The sequence below is a fragment of the Babylonia areolata genome, chromosome 2 (assembly GCF_041734735.1).
Source record: "Babylonia areolata isolate BAREFJ2019XMU chromosome 2, ASM4173473v1, whole genome shotgun sequence".
Taxonomy (NCBI): Eukaryota; Metazoa; Mollusca; class Gastropoda; order Neogastropoda; family Buccinidae; genus Babylonia; species Babylonia areolata.
The window spans coordinates 6,646,456-6,674,408 of record NC_134877.1 but is presented as its reverse complement, the minus strand read 5'-3'; the positions used below and the strand labels follow the sequence as shown (position 1 = coordinate 6,674,408).

At 38.0% G+C, this 27,953-nt stretch overlaps 1 protein-coding gene across 2 annotated transcripts; it reads left to right on the top strand.

Moving 5' to 3' along the window:
- The first annotated feature begins 2,147 nt into the window (after positions 1–2,147).
- LOC143297043 (rac GTPase-activating protein 1-like) lies at positions 2,148–27,953 on the top strand. 2 transcript variants are annotated; one of them, XM_076609223.1, is made up of 20 exons: positions 2,148–2,233; positions 3,384–3,465; positions 3,928–4,069; positions 4,991–5,051; positions 5,721–5,866; positions 6,277–6,457; positions 7,422–7,560; positions 8,671–8,761; positions 8,995–9,094; positions 10,471–10,516; positions 11,471–11,568; positions 12,025–12,078; positions 12,710–12,774; positions 14,257–14,317; positions 14,755–14,866; positions 17,228–17,333; positions 18,533–18,665; positions 19,228–19,345; positions 19,631–19,727; positions 26,612–27,953. In XM_076609223.1, the coding sequence occupies exons 2-20, from the start codon at positions 3,384–3,386 to the stop codon at positions 26,676–26,678; spliced, it is 1,899 nt and encodes a 632-aa protein (XP_076465338.1). In that variant the 5' UTR covers positions 2,148–2,233; the 3' UTR covers positions 26,679–27,953. The 2 variants fall into 2 exon arrangements, with proteins under 2 accessions (XP_076465338.1, XP_076465331.1); XM_076609216.1 differs by lacking the exon at positions 2,148–2,233 and adding an exon at positions 2,305–2,415.

The following is a 27,953-nucleotide window of genomic DNA, read 5'->3' as shown; positions in this document are numbered from 1 at the left end:
AAAAAGAAAATCTCTGTACCAAAGTATAGACAATAAATTTTGTGTATTGTATTGTATTGTAATAATACTGAGTTGCTTTTGCTTTTCGGTTAGTCACGTCTCGGCTGCTTTCCCAGCTCAACATCCACGCTTCTCCAGTTTCCGGCCATGTTCTATAATTATAATATTGTGCTCCCTTACGCGGCTGAAAGTTTCCCAGGATCTGTTACCTCAATCGTCTCAAGTCAAGTTGATTAACTTTCTTCAGCTATGATGTGCCATCCGTCAGTATTAGTTTACTGAATTCTTAACTCCATTTGCAGGTCCGAGTCCCCAAGCTTAATGTATGTATGTACAGTATGTATCAGTCATGTACGGCTATGTACCAATATATGCCGGGTATGTGTGTGTGTGTGTGTGTGTGTGTGTGTGTGTGTGTGTGTGTGTGTGTGTGTGTGTGTGTGTGTGTGTGTGTGTGTGTGTGTGTGACATACCGTGTGAGTGTGACATGATTTTTTTTAAAAACTTTCAATAAGTCATCACTTATGATTTATTTTCCATCATCAAATATCATGGCGAGTTCTTCGTCAACTGAGCACATAACTTAGCTAATTTGTTTCAGTCCTTTGAAACTATCTGATTAGGGAGAAGATAAGAGTAACAGAGTTCACTGTTTTGTGAATGCCTAGCCGGAAAACAATATTAAATCTGCGACCATGCCCTGAATCCTAGATGCTCGTGAAGAATCGATGCACAATATTATTTTCTTCAGTCGGAATCTGTTGAATAAATCTATGACGGCTTTTGAGGAGACTGGTGATAGAAGAAGAAGACTGAGAAGAAGAAAACATCAAAGCCGTTAACTTTGACACGGCATTGACATGCGCGCGCGCGTGTGTATGTGGGTGCGTGCGTGCGTGTGTGTGTGTGTGTGTGTGTGTGTGTGTGTGTGTGTGTGTGTGTGTGTGTGATGTGTGCGCCGTGGAACTGAGCTGCGATACGTAGCCTAGAAATGAGTGTGTGGAGACCTGTGTGTGTGTGTGTGTGTGTGTGTGTGTGTGTGTGTGTGTGTGTGTGTGTGTGTGTGTGTGTGTGTGTGTGTGTGACGGTGTGTGTGTGCGTGCGTGTGTGTGTGTGTGTGTGTGTGTGTGTGTGTGTGTGTGTGTGTGTGTGTGTGTGTGTGTGTGTGTGTGTGTGTGTGTGTGTTCCTTAATACTGCAGTTTTATTACTGTTGTTAGTTTTTAGGTATTGAGTGTTGTATTTCAATCCCAGGGTGTGCCTAGTTTTTAGTATAGTGGACTGCACTGACAAGGAGTCTTAAAAATTAAAAAAAAAATATTGGTAATTGTAGTGGTGGTGGTGATTGTGGTGGTAATAGTAGTGGCAGTGGTAGTATCATTGTTGTTATTATTATTATTACTGTTGTTGTTATCATTACTATTGTTATTATTATCACCATCGTTATTATTATTTCTATCAGTTATTGATATTGTTATTGCTGTTGCCATTATTTATGTATTTGATTATTTGATTATTCATCTATCCGATGTTATAAACTCTCCTTGATTTTGGGGCTTATTGATTATTTAAACCTACTTGTTTATATTTGAAGGTCGTTTTACATGTCTTTAGTTGTTTTTTTTAATTTTTAATTTTTATTTTTTTTAATATATATATATATATAACGAGTGTGAAATGGAGACCATGATGGCAGGCGCATGGACTACTGTATTTGATGCAGCTGAGATTGTGTGCTTCTGTGCGTATGCGAATAAGCTAAATGGCTTATGCATGTCTATATTTGTACTATATAGAATTTAACTGTGTGCCACCACACCAAGCATCTCCATTTAAGGACAATAAATTACGAGTCTCGTGATCTTCTGATCTTGAGAGGAGCAAGAAAAGGAATTAGCCAATCAAAGTTGTAAGTATGCAAATCCAGCCCCCTACCCCCCTCCCCACCCCCCAAAAAAACCCCCAAAACAACCCAAAACAAAACAAAACAAAAAACACTCGAAAAAGTATGTAAGATATCAGTTAATTCATACAGCACAATCTTTTTTTATTTTTATTTATTATTTTTTTTTTTTTTCAACGAAAAGGGACTTAGCCCGCATAAAAAGTTTTCAGAGTTATCCTTCCTGTAAAGAGATGGATGGTGACAGTTCGAAACACGATTTTTGATTGGTTGAATCTTCGAGGATTTCAAAACTCGCAGCGGGTGAATCAACACATGTTTTGAAAAGAAAGGTGAGAGTTTCAGAGAACATTTTTCTAAATTAACGATCCTTTTAACATTGTGATATGTATTCTCAACATAGTCGCAATCCAGTAAAACAAAACTTGTTAAACCAGAGCTGAGGTGCATATTTAGACGGAAGCGCAAAGGAACTCTTCACACAGCGTAACTTCCACAACTGTTGAGTGGCAAGGTGAGGAGGCTTTCGCCGAAATTATTCATGATTAACATTTTTGATCAGTCATAAGAGATTGATTTTTTTCTCCTTCCGTAATACTGTTAGTATAACAGCCCATCTTTGTACGCTTGAGGATCGCAATACTAACTTTTGTACAATAATTATTCTCAATGAGCTGATGACGTTGAGTAACCCATCACTCGCTGCACTCTCTTTAACGCTGAAATTCTTGTTTCTACGAACCCATCTTGCGGAGATACACACACACACACACACACACACACACACACACGGAGATGATGTATGATACACACATTGAAATGCAAAAACGACACCCTTCGTCAACTGCCCATCCACAGACACATGACAGATTACATCACATACACGAGACACACAGACATGACCAGACAAAGTATACAGTTTGTTTGAAAAGGACAGTATCAACCGATGGAAATTTCAAATGACTCAAATCGATTAATTTTATGCATTACTGCCCATCAGCCATATCATGATTTTGGATTTCTGATGCATTGCTGTTGATTGCCATTATAAATTTCTACTGTACTGTACTGAATACAAAGAAAAAGAAAGATTTTTCAATTTCATTCTGCTTTCAGCTTTTCTTTATTTAATAACAATTTCCAAGTAAGAGCTTCAACAGTCCATGATACTGATTATAGTTATTCTTAATTGTTTACAGTTTACTTTCAGTAAAAGATCTAGGTTTATGGTTGTTTTCTTACAGCACACTCTCAGACCCTGAGTCTGACACCATTAAAGTTTAAACTGAAGCTAAAACTAAATTGTGTATCCAGTGACATGATTATAGTATACAAATCAAACTTTCGTTTAAAAAAAAAAGAAGTCATAATACCTTCAGTCTTCACTCAATTTCACTGACAGCAGTATCGATTGATATAACTGATTATCTCAAATGAATAATTTCTTTATAAACATGGAATAACATCAAGCTTTGTTTTCAGATGGAGACTAAATTATCTCTTGTTGCATCCTTTGATGATCTGATGAGATGTGCAACAGTGCTGAATACTGGTTGTGAAGCAGGTGGGTTGTTATTTATGTTATTAATTCTAATAGTTTATAACTTACTATGTTGGTTTAGATAATTTCCTAAGTATACCTTTACTTTTGATTTTGCTGCTTGTGAATTACAAAAATGTGAGGCACAAACCTTATTTTAGTACAGGAGAGTGAACTAACTGCAAAAATATGCTTTGTTGAAAAACAGTACAGTGTTGAACTTTTTGATGATATTATTATGTAATATTGGTTTATCCATTGAGTGTAAAGTTCTAGACTGTCAGTTTATTCAGTGATCTGTCTGTCATCACATGAAATCAGTAACTGAAAATTCTAGGGCATGTGACTGATCCAAACCAGCGATCAAACAGAACTTCAGAAGCCAGCCATCTGCATTTTGAAAAAACAAAACAAAGATGGATTGAGGTAAATTTTGACTAGTTTTGCAAGCTTGAATCAGTGGTTTTCTTTCTGATTTGTCCACAGAATTTCGCTCCTTTGTTTTGAATCAAGAAGACAATCGTCGGCGATGGTTGGAATCCGAGCAAAAGTGTGAAAGTTTGGAGGACAAAGTCAAGCGTCTTCAATCTGAAAATTCAAAACTTGACACACAGGTGAAACATGCAAGGTGAGGAGACTGAATAAATATGGGTGCCAAAGACCTTGTTAGTCTGGGTCAGTTTGTGTTACTCTCTATATAGTCTGTTCTTTTGTGGTAAATTTACATAAATTACAGGAATAGAGGAACTGACAGCTAGTTGAAGTACAGATGAGTCACAGACATTTTAAATGAAATAATGGCTTTGTACTAGTCCCAAATAACAGTAGCTTGAAGAGACTGTTCTGACAAATGTATCTTTCAGGTTTGACACAGATTTTGGATTTGCTTCATTGTGACACATCCAGCAGGTCTGTGTTTATGCTTAGTTAGCTGAATGTGTTGATCAGAACAAAAACAAGAGAAGACAGGCAAAATTTAGTTCAGAATACAGTACATGTTTATATAACTCACCTCCCAGATTTCTTTATCCAAGAGATTCATATGTGCATCTGTAGTACACTTATGAATAATGCACACCCATTTTGAGAGTAAAACTGAAAATAATATGAAATCTACTTCCAGCGGCAGTTTCACATCAGCGAATCTGAAAACAAGAGCTTTAATGGCATTTGATTGCATCTTACACACTGAGATAGTCAAGCCATTTTGTCTGGTTATTTAGATGACTCATCATTTAGCTAGCATTCAATGTCTCTGTGTTAAATCACTTGAACAGGGTCACCGGATGGAATGCCACAGTGATTCTGAATCAGCCAAACATTTAGAATATTCAGACTACACATGATTGATTTTGGAATTCTGATGAAACATATTACTGTGAATGTGATGTACTTTTCTTCATGCCAAAGGCAAATGATTTTGCGGGGGAGGGGGGGGGGGGTATTGTATGTTTGTGTGAAAGGGAGAGATTTTGAGGTTAGTTTGCTATTTTCTGGGAAAAGCCCACTCTTCCATATTTCTAGAGAAAGTGTGACATCTATGTTACAGGAACCAGGTGCAGTATGAACTGTCCAGGAGGAATGAAGCTGAGCAGGAGAGAAACAATCTGGTAGGTAAACTGTTCTGATTTGTGCATTGTTTATGTATCACTATCAGTCATGTTTAAAAGCACAATACTTGGATTAGCTCTTTCAGTCAACTTCACTCATCCTGTAAAATTTTAATTGAAAAGTTTTTTGTTCTTATCCATTGACCGCTCTGTCTCTGTTCTTAGTTTTATTTTCAGTCTTCTTTCCTTAAATCATTTCTTTATTTACTTTTTGCACTTTTGATTACTATATGAGTATCTCCTTCCACAATTTACACAGATTCCATAGAAACGTGAACTGAGAAATGGACAGGCTGTCTTACTGTGAGGAATGGTATTTTGCAAGATTACGCTACAGGAAAGCACACACATCAATTTAAAGTGGTTAAACATGATTATATAATGTAATGATTATGATGCTTCAAAAGAGATATCAGTTTTATCACTTATGTTTACATATGTATATTTTATTACTAGAGCTTTCATCAGTTCATGCAGTAAAAATAATTTTTAATTTGTGCAGCCAGTTAATGATTAGTGTCACAACTGCGGAAAAAACTAACTCAGTGGCGTGCTGAGCTTAAAACTTTTCATTTGAGAACTATAGGTAAGCATCACAACTGCCTCTGTGGTGTACGTTCTTCGTGTTTGCTAACTTGTAGCTTTATCAAATTGATTGGTGTTTTCCAGGAGCGTCAGCTGGATGTCATTCGTGAGCTGCTGACAGACAAGAACAGCAAAAGTCAGCTGCACGAGATGGACCGGGAGCGCTTGCACACACTGTACAACAGCTATGTTCGCAACAGTCACATGGCTGAAAAGTCACCCACTGGAAAGTATGTCACTTTCCTTGTACATGTCACTGTTAGTTTTTAAGAACAGAAATCATGCATCAGTTTTGAATCCTTATCAAAAATGGATGGAGGGGATGGCAGGGTAATGGGTAGTTGTTTGGGGTTTGTTTGCTTGACGTTTTGTTGTAGTTATTTTTATGAAAGGACAAAATCTAAAATGCGATCACACGCAGTTTTTGTTTCACAAGAGATTCAAGATTCATGTTGACTGAAGAAGTTGTGCTCTATACTTTGGATTTCACAGTGATGTCAGCTTGATACCAAACATTTTTACAGAAGCAACATGGGAACTTGATATAAATGGTATGAAGTGAAAAGAACAATACTTGAAACTTACTGTTAATACTAATGATGTTTTGTACCAGTGGCATGTATTGCTTTTTTCTGCACAGGCTGAACACGATCATGGAATCCTCAGCTTCCATGCTGTCTGACATCAGCTATGACAAAACAGAGGATGATCTTGAGCAGTCCCGCCTGCGCAATGGACGGAAATGGAAACGCCCAACAGCCCCTCCAATGGAGGACATGGATGAACAGAATGGCAACAGCTCACCAAAGCGTCAAAAAGAGGTCAGCTATGGCTGTGTAATTGTGTGTGTGTGTGTTCTCTCTCTCTCTTACTCCTTCCTCTCTCTCTCTCTTTTCTCTTCTCTCTCTCTCCCCTTCTCTCTTTCCTATCTCTCTCTCTCTCTTACTGCTCTCTCTCTCTCTCTCTCTCTTACTCCTCTCTCTCTCTCTGTGTCTATCTATCTTTCCTGTGTCTTCTCTCTCTGTCCACTCTTTTTTTTATCTATTATTTATTCACCCTTTTTTATATTTTTTTTAATGTATTTATCTATTATTTATTCACTTTTTTTCAAGGCCTGACTAAGCGCGTTGGGTTACGCTGCTGGTCAGGCATCTGCTTGGCAGATGTGGTGTAGCGTATATGGATTTGTCCGAACGCAGTGACGCCTCCTTGAGCTACTGAAACTGAAACTGTGTGTGTGTGTGTGCAAACTCAAAATGACTGATATACACAGGGTACAAAATCTTCAAGGGCTATGCCACTTCGCACAAACAGGGTACCATGGGGATGACCAGGACATGTTTTCCGGATAACATTCTAGGTTATATTTCCTGTGTGATTAAGTTTATTAAGTTTGCGAAAATGATTTGCCATGTCTGCAAGTGCAGGAGCATGGTGCTTCACTGTAAAAACAGAATTTTTGTCTTTGAATTAATTAGAATTTGCCTGTACAGACAGGATGTGTATAATTATCGTTTTCAGACTGACATGATTTTCCTTTTTGGATGGTTGTTACAAATAATGAAATAATTTTGTGAGGGAAAGGATGACGTTCCTTTTTTTGTGACTTTTTATTTGCATTGTGACTGTAATGTAAATAATAAAACATGAATACTGTTTTTAAACGCATTCTAATTGGTGTATAACTATAAGATTTCTTTAATGTTGGAAAGTGGCTGGGGCATATAGATTTGGTTGTGTGAGAGCATGAGGTAAAGTGTGAGTGTTCAGTGGTTTGATGACCAGGACCTGGACAACTCAATGGTGACCACCACCACCACCATCACAGTGGACGGCCGTGGCAAACCCGTGTCGGCCACCACTGAGGTCACTGTGCCCAAGCTGAACAAGAGCTTCAGTGAGCCCAACCTGGACAAGTATGGAGGTGAGATGACACTGAGATAATTCATGGGTCTGTCAGTGTAATATGTATGCATATTTTATTTGCATGTGATACATATTTTGTGCATGCATAATCCCGTCAAGTGACACTTTATGTGTTTGTGAACTGCACGTATAGAATATATATGTCTTTGTGTGTGTGTGTTTAGGGTGGGGCACTTGTCTGTTGAGGATTGGATCTTGGTTTAGATCTCTGTGAGACTACAAGTTGTTTCATGGGCATTATGTTTCTGTGTGTGTGTGTGTGTGTGTGTTTTCACGCAGATGTCAGTGTGCGCAAGTGTGTGGTGTGTGTGTGTTTGCCGAGTGTGGCTCATTTATATTCTTGTTTTATTCTTATCATTTGCCTTCCAGGTATCTTTCACCTCATGAGATTTTTATTTAATATACTCATGTTTCTTTTGTCGTTTTTTTTTTTCCTTTGCTGATAAAGTAATATTTTACACAGACCTAGGGCAGGCTGCAATGGCCTAATCAGTGCTTTTGGTTTTTAAAAAGGTCAGAGATCTGCACCTCTGTTTTTTTTTTATTCAATATTTTATTTTGTTCTTTTTTTTCAAAATTTATTTATCTATTTTCTTTACAGCAGATGTGTTGGTTTGGATCATTCATTCTGCACTCTCTGATACCTGGGAACTTAAACTGAAACCATCACATATTGTGTCTGTAAGGTGACCCAGCGAAAGCACAACCATGTATTAAAGTACAAACATGCATGCAAATTAACATTCTGTCTCTCACTTACCCTCTTGTGAACATGCATGCATTCACACACACACACACACACACACACACACACACACACACAAACAACACACACACAAAACACACACACACACAAGCGCACATGCACTCAAACACACACACACACACACACACACACACACACACACATATTACTCATATGAACATGTGTGCAAACCTATCACATTCTCTGTAACAGTGTTAAGGTGTATTCTCTCTTTCCAGATGAGGTAAGGAGCTTTCAAAAGAAATGAAAAGTTATAACAGAAAAGATGAAGAACCTGACTGCAGCATAAGCTTAAGAGAAGAGGTGGCACTTGTATAAAGATGTATGGTACTGTTGTTACAGACAGTGACGACGATGTGTGGGAGCCTCAGGTAGGGAACCGCAACAACAACCGTGGCACCACAAAGAAAGGAATCCTCAAGAAAACACCAGAGTAAGGCTTTTGGTTTTTCTCTTTTATAGTTCTACCACCTCTCCTAAGATGTTAGGATAATCCTGCATTTTTGCTTTAAAAAAAAAAAAAAAAGTCCATATATTTATTTTATAAAAGATTTCAACTTGACTGTTTAGAATTTATACCCTGTAGATGGTCAATTTTGTTGCATTCAGTTTCATGCTGTGTGCATGTGCTTACAATGTTTTTTCTCTCTGTGGTGCATGTTTCAGCACACCTGGATTGAGGAAAGCCAGTTCTGCAGGCAAAGGTCTGAACAGGGTGCATGTTTTCATCTCTCGCACAGTCATCAAGCCCACCACCTGTGTCCCAGTAAGTGTGGAACTCGCTGCCTTCACTTGAAATATAATTGATTAGTCATTTTATTCCAGATCTGGCTTGCCCCTGCACAGCAAAGAGGAAGAACATTTGCTGTTTTGCACTTTTTGTGGGTTGGTTATAAAATGCTGTGGTAATCGTCACTGCCTAAAATGGCATCTGGCATGTAATATAGAAATTTTTAGTATAATCAATTTAAATCAGAAATATGTTTCTTTTTTCTTTGTAAACCTGGTTCTTTTTTTTGCTCAAGCAGTATGACACAATCCACATTCAGCACTTGAGAAACATTTGACATACATTGAAGTCAACACCACTAATAATGACGCAAAGATGCTGAAACTGTAGCTGGGGTGCATGAAACCGACTCTGAGGATGAACGCAGTGGTCATCCACGAAACAAAGTGTTAAATGCAGCTGCTCCAAAGCAGCAGTATCAGAAAGCATATATATAAACAGATCAAACAGAAATGAACCTGTACTATTTAGCAGTGTCTGCAACGGATTTCACATGCACTTATATGGAGGTCTACATGACTGCTAGAAGCTTGTGGAGTTGATGAAATACTAAGTAAAACCTTTGCTGTCTTCTACCACGGGCAGCATGAGAAATTTTCTTGTGAAAAAAGATGACACCAGCTTGAACTTGAACTTGAAGGTTGACAGCCAGAAGGACAGATAGTTGTTGCCCTAGTGATGATGTGCGAGGCGGTATGATCTTTGTAATTGCATATTTTGTGAAGAGAGGGACAGAGAGAGAGAGAGGAAGAGAGATAGTGTATGTGTGTGTGTGTGTGCGCGTGGTGTGTGTGTGTGTGTGGGGAAGATGAGCAATGCGGCTTGGCTGACTGAAATGGAGAGGCACGTAAATTTCAGTAATCTGTATATTTGTATATAGCTATCTCCATTTGGTGCCATTTAATTGATCTTTTTATTTTCTATTCATTTTATTTGTTTGTTGTTTTCTTCTTATGTTGGACATGTGCTGCTGCCAAAAAGAAAACCTCTGTACCAAAGTATAGACAATAAAATTTGTGTATTGTATTGTAGCAGAACTCAGCCTGCCTCATGCTACTGCTAACTCTGACAATTTGCTTTAGCTAGTTTCATAAACAAATGTTCCCAGACTTGGCATCATTGAATTTACCTATAATTACAATCTTGTTTCCTGAGATAACTGTTTTTGGTCATGCTTATTGCTATGAACAAAGTTTAGGAGTAAACAGGTCTGCCTTTGAGAAACAGTGGAGAATTATTTTGATATATGATGACAAGCATGTGAGTTACCACAAGTTTCAAATCTTCATAATTTTTCCATATCAAACTATAACATGCTGTTGTGTATTATTTTTCATCTATTTTCATTCCAGTGTGGCAAGAACATCCGGTTTGGAAAAGTTGCTATGAAGTGTAAAGGTAAGATTGTCTTGTGTGTGTGTGTGTGTGTGTGTGTGTGTGTGTGTGTGTGTGTTCATGCTCTCATCCTTAGTTAAAAACACAACAGTGAATTGTGATCTGTCCTTAGAAGCCTTTTTGACCTGGGTCAACCTTATTCATTGATGACATTTGCTTTAAACATTTAAACTTCTTTTTTTTTCTGGATTGGGTGTTATATGTTTCTGCGGCCATTGTGATAACATGTATATAATTGAAATGAATTATCTTTTTCAGGGGAGTAACATAAATGGTTGACAGAAATTTGTTTCTGGGAGACAACTGGGGTTGGGGGAGGTATCACCTTCACTTCACCTATCCCGTAGTCTTGTGGACCGTTGGGGCGCCACAGGTGATCTGGCAACCAGCATCCTCCAATCCTCTCGGTTTTCTGACCTCCTGATTGTATCGCTCAACCTCAAGCCCGTCCATTCTGGGATGTTGTCCTCCCATCTCTTTCTCTGTCTGCCTGTCCTTCTCCCCCCTTGCACTGTGCCCTGCAGGAATGTCTTGGCAAGCCCTGATGATCTTGTGATATGGCCATACCATTTGAGCTTGCGTCTCTTCACCAAGGTCAACAGGTCTTCGTAGGGCCCAGTGACTTGCCAGATTCTGTTTCGAACTTCTTCGTTCGTGATATGATCTTTGTAGGAGATGCCCAGGAGTCTTCAAAATAGAAAAGAAGGGGAGATATAGTGTAAATAAAAAATAAAAAAAAAAAAGAAAAAAAGGAAAGAAAGAAAAAGGAGAAAATACAGAAAAAGAAACTTAGGTCCTTATGAGTTTATTGACCTTTGATCCCTTTCTTGCGTTTCTTTTTGATAAAAATCTATGATTTTCGAGCAAAAAAAAATTGTCCTATTAATAGCGAACAGCATATCCTGAATTAAAATGACCGGCATGGCATTAAAACACACATCAATGTGACTGTTTCAGACTGCAGAGCATCATGTCATCCTGAGTGTAAAGACAAGCTGCCCCTGCCATGCATTCCTTCAGCGCCAAGTACTCCTGGCACTGCCAAAATGTCAGAGGTGAGGCCTGATTCACTGTCTTCAGGAGCAAGTTGATGATTATATGAATATGTTGTGGTTTGATGATTGTCAACAGAGAAATGTCTGAATATTTTCTTTTGGATTATGTACATCAGCATGGACTTATAGAGGCAAATGATATCTCTTCCTTCATCATGCACGCACACTGGCACACTACAGAACCATCCTTTCACCTGTGCTCCTCCTAAGCCTGCATTTGCATGACTAGTGCCAGAAATATTTTTAGTTGTGCAACGATTCCACTGGCATTGATTTTCAGTGTGCATGAAACAGGAAGGTGTTGGGTGAGGAAGGGAGATGGAGTTGATATGTGATTATTCTTTGATGCACACTGCAAGTGGGCAGGTGATATGAAAATGAAAGGCTCAGTATGAGAGGACTGCTTCATTGTCTGGAAAAAGTGGACTTTAAAGTCAGCTTTCCTTGCTTTTGCAGGGCATCCTGGCCGATTTTGCTCCAGCTCAGCGACCCATGATACCGCGACTTGTTGTAAGTTGGTTTTGTTATCTCTTCAGCGACAGTTCTAAGTTTTGCTGTCTTAAAAAAAAAAAAAAAATCTCTTTTATGGAAGTTATTTCATCTTTATTGTACTATTAGTATTCTAATTTTTGTGAATATCTTACTGATGCTGCATTTTTTGGTTTTAGAAAATACTGAATTGTAAGACCTTGTATATGAAAAAAAAAGTTTTACTTTTATAGAAAAAAAAAAAATGTTTTGTGTGTGGACACTCTGCTCTTGCATGCTTACATATGAACATACATGTATTCACTTGCACATACATGCTATACATGCTAGCATAAAAAAGAGAATCACATATACATAGAAAAATTAATGACTAGGAAGCATACAGAATGGATGTACATACACACAAATACGTACACACACAAATATATTGATACCTTATCCTTTATGAACAGTCTCTTTTGCATGTCAAGTTGTTTTCATAAGAAAAAAAGAATGGTCATGAAGCAATCGGATAAATGCTTTTGTTAACAAATGTGTGAAAATAGATGTGCATGAAGTACATTATGTTTCTTTGAGAAGCAAGTGAATGTGAGGAAGCAGGTGCAGCAGCAAATGAAGTAGAGTGTATTTGGCATGCAATACGTGTCTGCAGGTGAACTGTGCCAATGAAATTGAGAGACGAGGCCTGTCCGAGGTGGGCATCTACAGAGTACCAGGGTAAGCAGTGTGGACTTTCCCCCCTGTCTTTGTGACCCTTTGTCTCCCCCTCCCTCACTGAATTTGTGTAGTGTAGAGCTTTGAAAATTCAGTCAAGATTCATTATCACCTTCATTTCTTTATGCAATTCAATTTTTTTTTAACGTAAGTCATTAGTCAATAGTGATGGAGGTGCCATGGCAGAATCAGTTAGGCATTGGATGTGATCTAGGGATCAGGGTTTGAGGTCCTGTTTCAGCATGGTGCTGTGTACTTGGTAAAGCCACTTTTCCCTGCTCCACCCAGGTGTGACTGGGTACCTGACTTTGGCTGGGGATGGTTAACTCTCTCCATACGAATGTTGAAAGAGACGACGTTAACAGCGTTTCATCCCAATTACCATCATCAAAATATTGCAATCGGAAGGCTCTTATACTGAAGAGGTAAATGTTGACAAAGAAAACCACAATTCTGACGACGGAAGCTAAAGGTTGGGTCATTCAGACACCCACTGGACATCCGAGGGGTCTGTGTAGAGGAGAAGAGAGGACTGGCCGTACTGAGTGAGTTAAAACGACAGAAGGAGAGGATTGGGCTTCCCCTTCCTATGCCAAGCCCTAGACAATGTGGACAATGAATCCACTGCCCCGATGGATGTGAAAGGCCATAGGACTTTTAACCTGAGTGGACAAAGGCCACATGTGCCTGAAAAATCTGTCATGGCATATCTTGAAGGCTTGAGTTTGACACATGTGTTCATATCTGTGATTGGTGATGAGTTTCATTTTATAATGGAATGTCCCAATTATGATCAGTTACGAAATAGATATGTTCCTAAAAAATATTTGTCTCCAAAATCGGTTTTTAATTTTTGTAATATGCTCAAAGGAGGCAAAAAAGTTATTTTAGCTGTAAGTAAGATGATTAAATTTGCAAATGTTGCCTAGCTATACTTTTGGAGTTAAAAGACATTTGTGGTTTCTCAACTTTTATGTGACATTGTTGTGTATTTGGAAATGTTTGTTCTGGGCAAGAAAATATTATTTTGCAGTAATCCTCCATACTCCAGTAGGAGTGAAAGGATAATTAAAACTTGAAACTTGAAAACATGATGTTTAGCTTCGTTTGTATCCTAAGTGAACAGCCCTGCATTCTGGAAATTGGTCGTTTGTGTATCTTCCATGTCAGTCGGCAAGTGTTGTCACTCTGTGCAAAAGAAATAAAAGCCACCCCAGAAATATTCTGATAAATTCTAACCCCCATACAGTTCATATTGTGGAGAAACCAAGCTTGAGTTGTTGAAATGACAATAGCATGCAATTAAAAAAAAAAAAAAAAAAAAAAATTACTTGTCTATTTATTTATTGCTGAGTATAGCTGAGAGCCTATTTGCATTGTCCATTGGAAGAGGGTTTCATACCTGTTTCTGGAAAGTTGATACTTTTTATACTTTGGACTCTTCTTTGTCTAACCTAGCTGAATGGGAACCTGATCATGTCACAGGTCTGATCGTGAAGCCAAAGACTTGAAGGAAAAGTTTTTGAAAGGCAAATGCCCCAACCTTGTGAGTATCTTTTTATTCAGTATGTAAATTTGAAGAATTGATCAAAATCCAGTACTGTTGTATCAATTAGTTTGTGATATATGGCTTTGACCTCAATGTTTAAAAAAACCCAATAACTAGAGAAATAAGCGTATTGATATAAACATATTTTTTTAAATATTTCATTCGTTATGTCTGTTTTGTGTCCCTTTGTTTTCATGATTATTATGTTTTATATATTTCATGTTGTTCTAATGTTCTTTCTAATTTCCTCTGCTTTAAATTTTTTTTCATGTTTTATTTGGAGATAAAGTTATTACATTGATTATTAGGACAACATTTGTTCTAATGTAAATCTGAATTTAATGGCTGTCTTTAGAAATTTGATTAATTCTGATAAGGACTTTTTTATGCGAAGAATGACACATGTAATGTTACACCAACTTTTCCTGTTTCAGTCCAACTTTACTGACATCCACACTGTCTGTGGTTGCCTCAAGGACTTCCTTCGCAACCTGAAAGAGCCTTTGGTCACCTATGCTCTCTGGCCACAGTTTGTGAGAGCAGCAGGTAAATGTGTGTGTGTTTAATGTGTGAAGAGGAAAAGGTGGGCTGGGGGGGGCTGGATCGTCTTCGATGCAATGATTTTATGTACTCAATACTGTCAGCTGAAGTGAAGTTCGGAATATGTGCATGTGTGATATCTCATTCACTGTTTGTTGTGACAACTTTTTTTTGTTTTTTTTTGTTTTTGTTTGTTTGTTTTTGTTTTTTTTTGGTGGGGCCTCCATCCTCCTCTTTTTTCCCCACATCTTTCTTTTTCTTCTTTCACAAACTCATATTTACCTTTCATGCACCACTTTCCACCACACACCTTAACTAATCACTTTCATTCTTTCCCCTATCGTCTGGCACAGCAATTGCCCCAGTGTGCCTTGAGGCATGCGTTTTAAGAATATTCCATGTCTGTGTACATTTGCCAGGGTTTTTTGGTGTTCTAGTGTTCTGATGTATGCATTCTAAACATGTATGACAAGTGATTACATCTGTCTGGGTTTATTGTTGCCCTAGTGTGAGTTGTTTGTTTGATATTGAAGCTTTTCTGTCATCCATCCTCTCTCTCTTCCTCCTTTATCTTAACCCAATATATAAACAAATAAATAAATAAATGAATAAAAGATATGTCATCTGAATCATAACAATGGACCGACCCTATCTTCCCATTTAATGTTTATATTTGTTTACATTTCAGTGGTTTTGTTGACCTAGTGCATGTATGTAACAGTGTGTGCGGAGTTAGAAGTGGTAGAGCACATCCTTTCCATTGAACATCTCTCCCTGAAGGCGCCGTCCCTTGCTCAGTCAAAAGGTAAAGCGAAAACGAACAGGGGATAGCTAGGAAGAGTGGTCATAGGAAAGGTTTAAAGTGGCAAGAAATTCACTCCCTTCCCAACAAGGGAAGAAAAGCCAATACTTGCCGTGGTATGTGTGTATGTGTGCGTGCATGTATATGCATATACGTGTATGTTTTTGTGTGTTTGCGTGCATGCATTTGTTGTGACAACTGTTGCTCACAAATTAACAATACTGTTTGAATCGCCTGTGAATCTCTTGCAGAACTGGTGAATTCAGCTTTTGTCCAAGGAAACAAACAGCTTCTGCACACTTATGCTAAACACATGACAACTGTTGTTGTGCTATCATACATGGCACTGTCAATGAACAGCCTTATGACATTTTTTGATATAATCACGGACTCTTCTCTTTTCTCCAGTTCCATCTTCAGTAGTTCTTCTCTTGAACACTGTTTCTTTTAACCTCAGACAAATGCAGCAGCACACACTGCTAGCAAACTGTTCAATGGACTTGCTCATTACTGAAGATTTATCACTATGGAAGAATCAGAAATTTTGGCTATGGATGATGGTATATGTTTGCATAAGAGTAAACCACAGTCAATAAAGATAGTCTGTGAACTGGGCTTTCGTGTGCCTGCTCGCGAAACCCAGCAACCTAGAGTCAGTGAAGGTGCAGTCTGTACTCATGTTCTGATACATTTACTGTTTTGTAAATAATGGTACAGTACTATCATGTGTATGTGCTCAGGTTGTGCAGGGTTCCCTTGAAAATTCTTTTGATTCAAGTGGAAGGCACTTTTCCCAGGCTTAAAAAGTGCTGGAAAAACAGCACAGGCCAGAAAAGTCCTGGATTTTTTTCTTGAGCTATCGACCATAATCTTGCTTTCAAGTCTGCAAAAATCTAAACTGTGTTCTCCAGAAACATTGGGGGAGAAAGGGAAGTGGGGAGGGAAGAAAAAGAAAGTGATAACACCTGGAAAACGTGATAGGATAACTGATGACATCGCACTGTATGCTTGCGGCTTCAATTATTTCTCATGAATTGTTTCCCTTCATGTACGTCACATTTAGTCATGTTGATATAATGTATAGAATTACACGACAAACAGTCCTTGTAATTTTTATCAATAAAGCTCAGGAAAAGTTCTTGATTTTTTTCTGAAAAACCTCTGGGAAGCCTGATTGTGAGTGAAGGTACAATTTGTACACAGGTTGTGATACTTTTTTGTGAGTAAATGCACAGTATGTACTCAGATTGTGATACATTCTTGTGAAAATAGACCTGTGCTGAATGTACTCAAGTTGTGATATGTGTTATGTGCTTTTTTTTCCTTTTCTTTTTTTATTATATATAATTATTATTTATTTATTTATTTGTGTAAGCTTATCTATTATTTATTCACCTTTTTTTTTCTTTTTTTTTTCCCCTCAAGGCCTGACTAAGCGCGTTGGGTTACGCTGCTGGTCAGGCATCTGCTTGGCAGATGTGGTGTAGCGTATATGGATTTGTCCGAATGCAGTGACGCCTCCTTGAGCTACTGAAACTGAAACTGAAACTGTTATGTGCTTGCAGAAAACAACCAGCCACAGATGAGCAGGGACATTCTGTGTGAAACCATCAACAACCTGCCCACAGCCAACAGGGACACCCTGGCTTTCCTCGTGCAGCATCTGCAAAAGTCAGTGCTGGCTGAGAGGCCCATTTGCTTAGATTGTAGTTATCAGCTTGGGGATTTGGTGTCTGTGGTATTAACTCACTCCGGACGAATAGTTATCTCCCTTGCTTTTCCTTACAGACAACCCATTTTTTTAGGGTTAGGGAAAAAAAAAAATCACAAAAAATACAAAACATAAGGTAACTGAATGAAACTCACTGTACTTGACCCACTGACCCCTCTCCTCACATCGTGTGAACGCCCACCCCCCTCCCTCTTCACTGCTCTCAGAAGCTGAATTACTGTCAGTACCTACTTGCTGGTAGCTTTCTTCACTGCAGATACTTTATTCAACATCTTCATCATCCTCGTCGATGTCAAAACCTTCAGTTTGAAGCATTTCAATCACTTCAGCAGCGGTAAAAGCTGCTGTCGTGATCTAGTTTGCTAAAAAAAATTTCCACTTGTATCGCCTGCGATGCCATTTTCAATACGTATGCAGATTAGCTTGTTGTGTGGGGTCCTGAACTCACTGGCTCGCTGTGGAGTGTGTTGTTACGGAATCTCATGAAGAAACTTTCCATTCGACCCTTGACACGTTCGCAATGCCTTCTGCACCTGCGACTGTTACGCTACCCCATGAGGAAAACGTGGAAAAAATTTTAATTGTCGAAACCGCTATAGCGTTCCATCGTGCAGAACGCTACCTTACGTCAGGAACGCTATAGCGTTCCATCGTCCGGAGTGAGTTAATCAATTGTTATATATGGGGAATGGATGGGTGTGGTGGCAGAATGGTTAGAGCACTGGAGTTTCCCGGATTTCTGTTCCCAGTTTCAGTGCCCCTGTTGGGTTAAGGAGTGGAGATTTTTTCCAATCTTCCAGGTCAGCATATGTGCAGACCTGCTAGTGCCTGAACCATCATCGTGTGCATATGCATACAGAAGATCAGATACACACATTAAACTTAACGATCCTGTAAGCCATATCAGTGTTCGTTTGGTTATGGAAATGAGAACATACCCAGTGTGCACATCTCAGAAAACAGAGTATGGCTGCCTATATGGTGGGGTAAAAAGACCCCACAGAAAATAATTACAAAAGCACATTTCAAACAGAATGAATTACTGATGATATACTGCAGAAGCAGAAACAGACTTCCCAGTGTTTGGCCCTTTGTGTCAGTCTGCTAACAACAGTGTGTCCACGGTGTGTTGTCACAGGGTTGCTGACAGCACAGAGACCAAGATGCCCGTCGGCAACCTGGCCAAGGTGTTTGGGCCCACCATCGTCGGCTACTCCTGTCCTGAGCCTGAGCCCATGCAGATGATCAACGAGACCCGCAAACAGGCCATGGTGAGTCACTGTACCACCTGGTGACTGGCGTTCGGCTGTGGGAAGTGCACCTCACAAGGCTGAAGGGAACAGTGTTCTTGTTTGCTCCTGTATTTGCGCATGCATGCACACACATGCGGGCATGGGTTATGCCACATGCTTGCACGCAGTGGTGCGTGCACACACAGGCATACACACGCACGCACGCACGCACGCACATTTACCATTCATCAGGAAGATACAGAGTTTTTGAAGCATATTTTTAAGAGTGCTACTGTAAAAGAGAATTTTTGCTTAACACATTTATTATAGAAACTATTATCGTTAATATAATCTTGCTTCCTTTTTGTTTTGTCTTTGTTTCTATCACCCATCTTTAAATGTCATGGTAAAACTACTGAAAGAGAACATTTTTGAAGAGCGTACAGTAGAAATCACCCATTGTATTGCTCAATCAGTGAATGTGTTTGTTTTTGCAAATTTTTGGGGGGCGGGGGTTGCATTTTTTGGTTGGTCTTTTTTTTGTGCTTATTTTATCACTAAATAAAATGATTTGATATTTTGATATGGTACTGGGCTGCAGGTGGTGGAGAAGTTTCTGGAGCTGCCTTCGGACTTCTGGTGCCAGATCCTGGATGTGGATGAAATCAGTCTGTACCCAGCTGATGTTATGTCTACCCCTGACAGTCCTAGCCGTTCAGGTCAGCAGTTGACGAGGGAGGCTTGTCACCATCATGTTTCCATAATATCAGTCAGCTGTTCTGTATATGTGTGTGTGTGTATGTTGCATTTCATTTCTCCTCCATACTTTTATATAAACACGTATAATAATACCTAAAAATCGTTTTTATGGTAATTAGGTACATATAAAATCATAGATATGATTTTGCTATTCATTTGAAATCAAGTCACCGAATTAAACCTTGGAAAAGAGTTTACAAGTTAGAACAGCCTTTGTTACTGTTTTCATGTGATTTTTATTGCAGCCCTGCGCAGTCGGTTAGGTCCGGTTTTGACACCAGGAACATATGAGAAGTACACCAAAACATCCACATGGTCAGAGAAAACATCACACACTCCAAGGTAAGTTGCTGTTTTTTTTCTTCTTCTCTTTTCTTTTTTTAACAATACTTGCACATGATGTGCGGACATACAAATTGTGTGTGCGCATTCATGTACAAGGTCATACCAAAGTACAAGCACATAATGTACACCAGAGTGGCCAACATTTGATTAAGTTCCTACACTCGACAGTCAGATGGATTTACTTATGCTGAAACATCAACTATTTTCAATAAATAGATTTTTGGTAATGTGTATTGAACATATCACTTCTAGAAGGACACTTGTTTAAGTAGTTTGTACCCATTTGGTTGAATGTATGGCACTTTAGAAGTTGAAATATTACTTCTTCATTTTTCTGGATTGATTTTTGTACTTCGTCTAGTTTGAGTGTGGTTGATGGTTGGTCACTCTGTACACACACATAAAAGGTTTCATTTGTGGTTGCAAGTTGATACACCTTTTGTTGGTCAACGGTATTCAGAGCAAATGTATCTGATTACATCCCATTTCTTGATATACTCGATCTTAAAATTTTCTGAACTAAACTCATTCTGTGCGCAGTTTTCATTGAGTAGCTTGACCTAACTTAATGGATGGTGGGGGAATTTCTCTCTTGATTTCTTGTGTATTGAAACATACAAAGTGGTGACAGAGATGGAAGAATTGAAAGAGGTGCAGTGACACGAGCATCCCTTAAACTGGAAGAAATCTTTCTGCTTGTTTGCATAGTTTGAAATTTAGTGTCGTTTTGAAAGAGTCATCACTTGTCAATATTTACTGCTTCAAATACAGTTGACCAACATGTTTACCAGGTGAATCACTTACGATGGAACATGTTAAAAGTGACCGAAAGAGCTTTTGCTATTAAGTCTGCTGTGTTTATTCATAGTGGATTAGATAATTCACAGGCCAAGAAAATAGGTTGCAGTCATCAGAGGGAATGTGATAATGATCACATTAGCCTGTAAATATTGATCATAACTCACTGTTTCATGCTTGTTGAATGTCTTGTTTGAGGATTGTAAGAATCCTGGACCGGAATCACTTTTGCCCTTGTTTTTTCTTTTTTCTTGCATTCATGGTTCTTCATAGTTCTTTTCTTTAAAAAAAAGAAGAAATCCTGTTGTGTATGTCCACACATACACACATGCACACATGCACGCACCTGCACACCCATGCATGCAAAACACTCTTGTCTCTTTCTTGCTCTATCCAGTCTACAATTCAAAGGTATTGTAAGTTGTTGTTTTTGAGAAAGCAGAATGGAAATGTTTAGTGCAGTCGAGTATGTTGCCTGTTTATAGTCTACTATTTCAGTTTGCATTTGATAGTTGTGTATCATCTAAAAATAATTTTGTACACAGGTGATACATGCATGCTTTTTCTAATCCATTTGTTTATACTTTTGTTCCTAATGCAGTGGTAGCAATAATGATTGAATATTATAGTCTGCTCAGTATCCTGTATTATGTATATGCCAGAGTCTGTTCATGATTATTACTTGTTGGCATCATGTTTTCCACAAGAATATGAAACAACATTGACAACAAAACTGATATATAACACGTACAGACATCAGAGTGACCTTGTAACTGTGCATGTTTTCTGTACAAGGCAGATGTTTAATGCATTAGTTACCAATACCTGAAATCAGAACACAGCATATCATGCCCCATGTATTCTGTGAGATGTGTATTTACTAGTGCTTGTCTTGTATTCACATTGTGTCATCTTTTTGAATTACCCCCTTTTTTTCTTTTCTTTTTTTTTTCTCTTAAGATTGCAAAATGCCAACAGATTTGTTTTCAGCAATCATTCAGACACTGGAAGTGCAATGCCAGCTGACTCACACTGTAATATCTGATGCTGGAAATGATATTGTAAAAAAGACTCAGGATTCATTATGTTCCACAGTTGTATTCCATATCTACAATAAAGTTAATAGCATACCATTATTTTCTGTCAGTGTACATGCTTCAGACAGATTTAGTTAGAAAACCTGCTGATATTTTCCTTTAAACTTCTGATCCAGGTTCTCAGTTGAACTGTTGTTAGAAAGACAAATGGCATAAACGTGGTTTGCTTACATGTGAAAAGATGAAAGAAAATAAAAATGGTTCTGGCCAGAATCTGTTGAAAACATTTGAAGCATGCTGATCCCAGTTCCGCGACTGTTGACACTTTAAACTTTTTCTCATCTGGAATTTCTCCACCTTTACACATGTCAAAAATTCTTCCCCTCTCTGAGTTTTACATTCAATATTCTGTACTGGTGCTGGAGGTGCAGGGGGCAACACTAGTATCACTATTTACTTGTGTAGTTTGGAGACCTTGTGCAAGTGCAGAAGTCTGATCATAATATGATCTCTCTCTTTTTTTTCTTTTCTTTCTTTCTTCTCGTCTAAAGAGAGGCCTTCTTCTTCCTCTCTTCCGCCCCATTGAAGAAAAGAGAGCCCTTTTCATTGTCATTTTCATCTGCTTGCTACTGCTTTCAATATTGTGTCAGTGGAAGAGGACAGGCACGCTGTCAGTCTGTGGGTTTGCATGTGTTTTATACCTGGTCAGTGCTAACAGCTCATCAGACCATATATATATATATATGCAACATCATTTAATTTTGTGTTCAACATACTGCTCTTGTATTGGACAATAGAGGAGGACATAAAACATGCATCATGATAGAACTAGTGGATTTAATGTTTTGCTGTCAGTTCGATATAATGTTTCGTAAAATCAAAAAAAAAAAAAAAATCTTTAGCAGAAGAATCTGTATCGAGAGCAATCAATAGTATCATGATTTGAAAAAAGAAAAAAAAGAACAAATTGTTTGATTGTCATTTACTTTGTTTTATTTCTTTTTTTTTTTTTGAAAATATTTATCCATTTATTTATTATTGGTTTCAATTAGTCTCGCTTAACTGCTTGTCTAACTTAAAAAATGTATGACTCAGTTTCATGGTTGATAAGTGCACGTTTTCATATATTTCTTTAGCCTTTGCATGACTTGATGTATTCAAACTTACATCCAGTTACATTAACCTTTCAATTTCTTTATGCCTTTTTTTCTTATTGATTTTATACTCCTTCGTTAAAAAAGTGACATGGCAATTTGCATTTTCTTTGTAGAGGAATGCCAATTTTTATTTTTAAAAAGATTATAGATAATGAATTATATGATCACAGTTTTATGTTCATTAGAATAGAAATTCATAGAAGTAAGTCATTTGCACCGATTAGGTGACATTAAAATGCTGGGATGCTTAATATATTGACATGACTGACTTATTTTGTTTTTGCTTAAAAAAAAAATCATCATAAATATCACAAGAAAAAGAAAGAAAATAAAAAGATTGTATTCCAAAGCAAACCAATTTGAAAATGAATCCAGTTTCTTTGTACCTGAAGTACACATGTTGTAAAATAAATAGTATAATAGATATATAACTTTGAACGTTTGGCTCTTTTTAAAGTTAGTGCTGTGGTAAATAAAATTTGTGAAAACTGTGTATGGAGATTGACCAGTTTCCTTCAGAAATTAGCCGCTCAGATACATGGTATATTTAGGATTACGATTACTATGTTAATCTGTTGTTTTTCTCAGTTGAAAAAATTGTTATCAAAAGATAGGCACATTTGATTTACATTGCTCTTTTTCAATGTTGCAGACTGTTTAGTGGGTGTTTTATTAAATCAAATCAATCAAAATCACTTTATTAATCCACTTGGAAATTAAGTTGTGCAATCACAGGCTCATTGTAAACACTGGCATAAAATCATGCACAACATAAGAAGAGATTAAAACTAGTCAAATAAGAATTCCCAATAGCTGACGATATACTAACCCCCCCCACACCCCCCCCCACCCCCCACCCCCACACACACATACTCATGTTAAGACAATAGGGTATTGCACAACAATATTAACAAATGAAAACATCCAACAAAAAAGGGTATAGATTACTAAAAATGACATGTACGCATGCACGCACATGCACACACACACACACACATACACACACACACAGTGGAAAGCACTGTGGGTCAGATGCTGCAGATGTTGAGAATAGCTTTTGTGTGATTAGTGTATTGTTTTTGAAACGGAGATTCAGATCCAATCGAGGTGAGGCTGAGTGTTTTTACCCGCCGTTAACAAAAATGTCAAAGACTATAAAGAAGTCTTAAGTGGTTAACAAAAATCAAGTGGGGAGTTGTGTATACTGTGTTCTCACAGTCACTTTTTTTTTCTTTTATTTCTATCTTTGTATTTTAAATTTTATAATGATAGTATTTCAGCAAGAACTTTTAGTTGTTTTTTTTACAGAAGAATTTCATCACATTCAGTCTGGACATTAACTTTTTTTCAGTCTGAAATTATGTTGTTGAAAGGATCAACAAGATCGGTATAGTTCATTGGAGATGGCTGGTTTATGTGGAAAATGAAATATTGATAGGTACATAAAAATGGGTCAAACTGCTATTCTGCCTATATTAAAAAACAACAACAACAACAACAACAAACAAACAGGAAACAAAAACAGGATAAGTCTTGGTCACTGTGCTTCATTGGTTACATTTATACAGAAAGTTGAAAGGTTTAGGATTAGTAGGAAAGATCAATCAGTTGGTAAAACTTTTATGGTCGGTTATGCTGACAGTCACTACAGATCTATGACATACAGGTAACTGTAAACGAGGTATTTGTGTGGCTTGATTCTTTTTCTCCTAATGACCTTATTTTTTTCTTCTCCTATCTTCTTCATTCCAGCCTCCTCTTCTACACGGTTCAGGTTTGGTATCACAGCTTATTTTACTGGTTGTAAGCTATGTCAGTATCTAATTTAAAAAAGAATTGATAGGCGTCACCTTCAGTCCACTTTGTGGTGTAATTTTGATTCGTTTTTCAAGTTGGTAAACACAGGTATACTTATCTGATGTGTTAAAGACCGTAAATTTCTCAGATTTGTTTGAATAAAAGAAGAGTTGATGGGGACAAGAGAATGGTGAAGAAAAGATTTGACGTCTGCATCTGGTGCGAAAACCTCTGAAGATTGAGCTCTGTGTGATCATTTTGTGGACACACTCGAAACTTTTAACATAAGAGCCCCAAGACTATGTATTGTTACCTGGTGCTTCTGGGACACAGTTGAACATTTGTGGGGGATTATGGCTTTCGTTTTGCTGTGCGTTATGAGTGGGTTTGTATATCTTATATACTGAAGTTAGTCATGACCTTAGTTCCTGTTTACATGTAGGCACTTGGCAGACCGATTGCAGAAGCTTATTGGAGAAGAAAAGAAAAAAAAAATGATGAGATTTGCTTATCAGTATATCATCAGTATGTTCATTCTCAGCTCAGCATCTTCACAGGTGGATCATTTGAGGTTGTTTTTTTTCTTCTGCACATTATCGATGGATGACCACTGCTAAACCTGAGCTATGCTTCCTAACCTCAAGCCATCTGCTCTTTGGATTAAAAAAACAACAGCCAATAACAAACTAACAGTATAACACCACTTTAATCCATCCGTCTCCTTGTCTTCCTTTTTACACCTTCCTCCTTGGATCCGCATTACTTCCACGCCTGACCGCTACTACTGCAAGCTGTTTTCCTTTCTCTCTGTCTGTGGTTAGACTGATGCCGCCCCTGTTCCGGCAGTCGTCAGTAAGTGAGAGCGCAGTGTGAGTCAGGGCTAACTGCCTTCCAGTGTCGGCTCCCGGTGCTCTGCACAAGTAAGGCTCTCATGCAGACCTTATGCATTATCACTGCAGTCACACAACCACTTAGCCATGTTTGGCACTTTGTTGGCACCTATTTATTTTTTTCTCATTGTTTTCAAATCCTTAATGCTGATTTTTCAGTCTTTTAAGACTTATTTGTTCCTTTTTTTTTTTTTTTTAATTTTTTTTTTAGTTTCAGATATTTTGTTTAATTTAATTTTGGGCACTTACTATGGCGTTTCATTGACTTTGTGTGTTTTACTGGATTAAAGTTAACCTATTTGCAGGGCTGATAGAAGTAGGGTGTCCCTGTGTGCTTGTATTGTCAGTAAGATTGTATGGTCTGTGGATTCTGTGTGTTGTGCTTTTGTGTGTGTGGAATTGATTATTTCATGTGTTACTGTTAGGCATACATGTTATTGTCTTGTTGTGTTGTGACATTGTCTTCATACTGAAAACACTGTTTCTTGTCTCAGACAATAGATTTTTTGTTGTTGAAATTGAACTCTCCCCTTCCCCAAAAACAAAAACAAAAAACAATGAAAAAAAACAGAAAAAAACCCATTGGTTTTCAGGTTTGTAAAAGCTTATTTTGATTTTGATCAGTCATCAATGTAATTTTTTTTTTATTGTTGGGTGTGAAAGGCATTCATTGTGTTTCCACCATACCATACCTGGTTTCAGCAGACTTAGCTATGCTTCATTGCCCTGTTTCTATTCTATAGCATGCACATTTGTGTACCGGTACTTATGAATGGCCAAGTTTTTCCCACTCTCAGGCTGCCCATACTTGTTAAGCTTGAACCATGTACAAAAAACCAAGCATGCATGACTCTTTTGGATATACCGACAATATCTCGTTAACAGTTAAGTATCCTACATAACTGCTGCTTGCAGTATTTGTAATACAAATATTCTGTGATGACTGTGACTTGTATTCATAGAGATCAGTGACTGATTCATGAAAGTCTTTAGGGTTTGAAGGATTCATCCGTACTTAGTTGTTATACAGCAGTTCTGTGAATACTTAGAATGTTGTGTTTTTTGTCAGACTGTCACACACAATAGACACACACTCATTTAATCTTTCAGGGTGTATGAACTGACTGTGTGTGGGAATATGGTTCAAAACTGTATGTACAAAATGTTTGTTCCACGTTGCATAGTGTACACTGGTTGTGCAGGTACGCAAGCAAAACATCGGAACCCAGGAAAGTGAACCAGTTCTTTCAGTCACCATTTGCCAACTGATGGCAGACGGCGCACTTTTGTGACATGGTGTCCTGAGTGCATTGTGTCGGTGAAATGCCATGGATAGACCTCGTCAGAGTACCTGGGTGTGCAGAAAGCATGACTGAAGCCTGTGTGATAATTTCCAATCTCAGTTTTTAATTCGTCTTCATGCCTCTTCTGCCTTGTCTTATTCATTGTAGAATCCCAAATGCATAATGTGTTTTTACTGATTTATTTTTTTCTGTCTGTCTCTCTCGCTCTCCAAAACTTGCCACACAGGACTGGTGTTCAGGGCATGTTTGGCTGGTATGACCTGGAGATACTCTGGTGTGTGGGTGGATCTTATTTATTGAAAGATCTTCTCCAGCAATGTTGGTGTAACATTGCTTGTTTGTGTTTGGAATACCAGTGACTTGTTGAGATAGCTATGAAGCGAAGGTGCTAAGTTTACTGGGTAGTTTTTCCATGGATACAGTGTATGGACATGGTCAAGGAACTCTGAACAAAACATTGAGAAGAGGCGTTCCTTCTGTAGTGTTGTGGTGATGATGGTAATTACCATTTAGATCTTTCCTGTCATTTGAAAGGCATTGTGCTTGTTGCCTCTCTGCCCTGCCTTTTGTCACTTTTCTCATGATCAAACAGAAAACAAATCCCAAATGTGTGAATTATTATTATTATTTTTTTTTTAAGGATCAGACTGTTCCTCCTTCCTATAATTCCTACAAGCGGTGATGATGAGACAGGTTTACTGTACAAGTTTTTTTCTTCTTTATTTTTAATCCATCTGTTTGTTTACAATGCACATTTTCTTCAAAATCATTTTTTCTTGGATTGACCAGTTGGTGTGTGGACACGTCAGTGCCAATGTATCCACTGGGCAGTGGAAGAAATGGAAGTTCTTTGCAACCTCGAACCTGCAACAGTGGCCCATGCATTTTCTAACCGTGGAAAAAAAAAAAAAGCTGTATGCTGAAAACGGAAACGGCATTCAGAAAGCAGTCGATGGAAGAAAGACAGTGACTGGGCTGAGATGAAGTGAAACATAAACCCGGAACTAGAAACCCCGTGGTAACTGACACCAAGTTCTGATGACCAGTTCTGGGGTGAATGGGCCTCTTGTCTGTATACAGCACTGCTGCTTGTAGGATTATTATCTCTTTCTGGGACTGTTTTCACTGGTTCTGTTAGTCAGTTTCTTATTTGAATATTTTTTTTTTCTTTATTTATAAACTGGCTTATCTTTTGTGAGACAATATATACAGCTGACCCTTTTCACAAACAAACAAACAA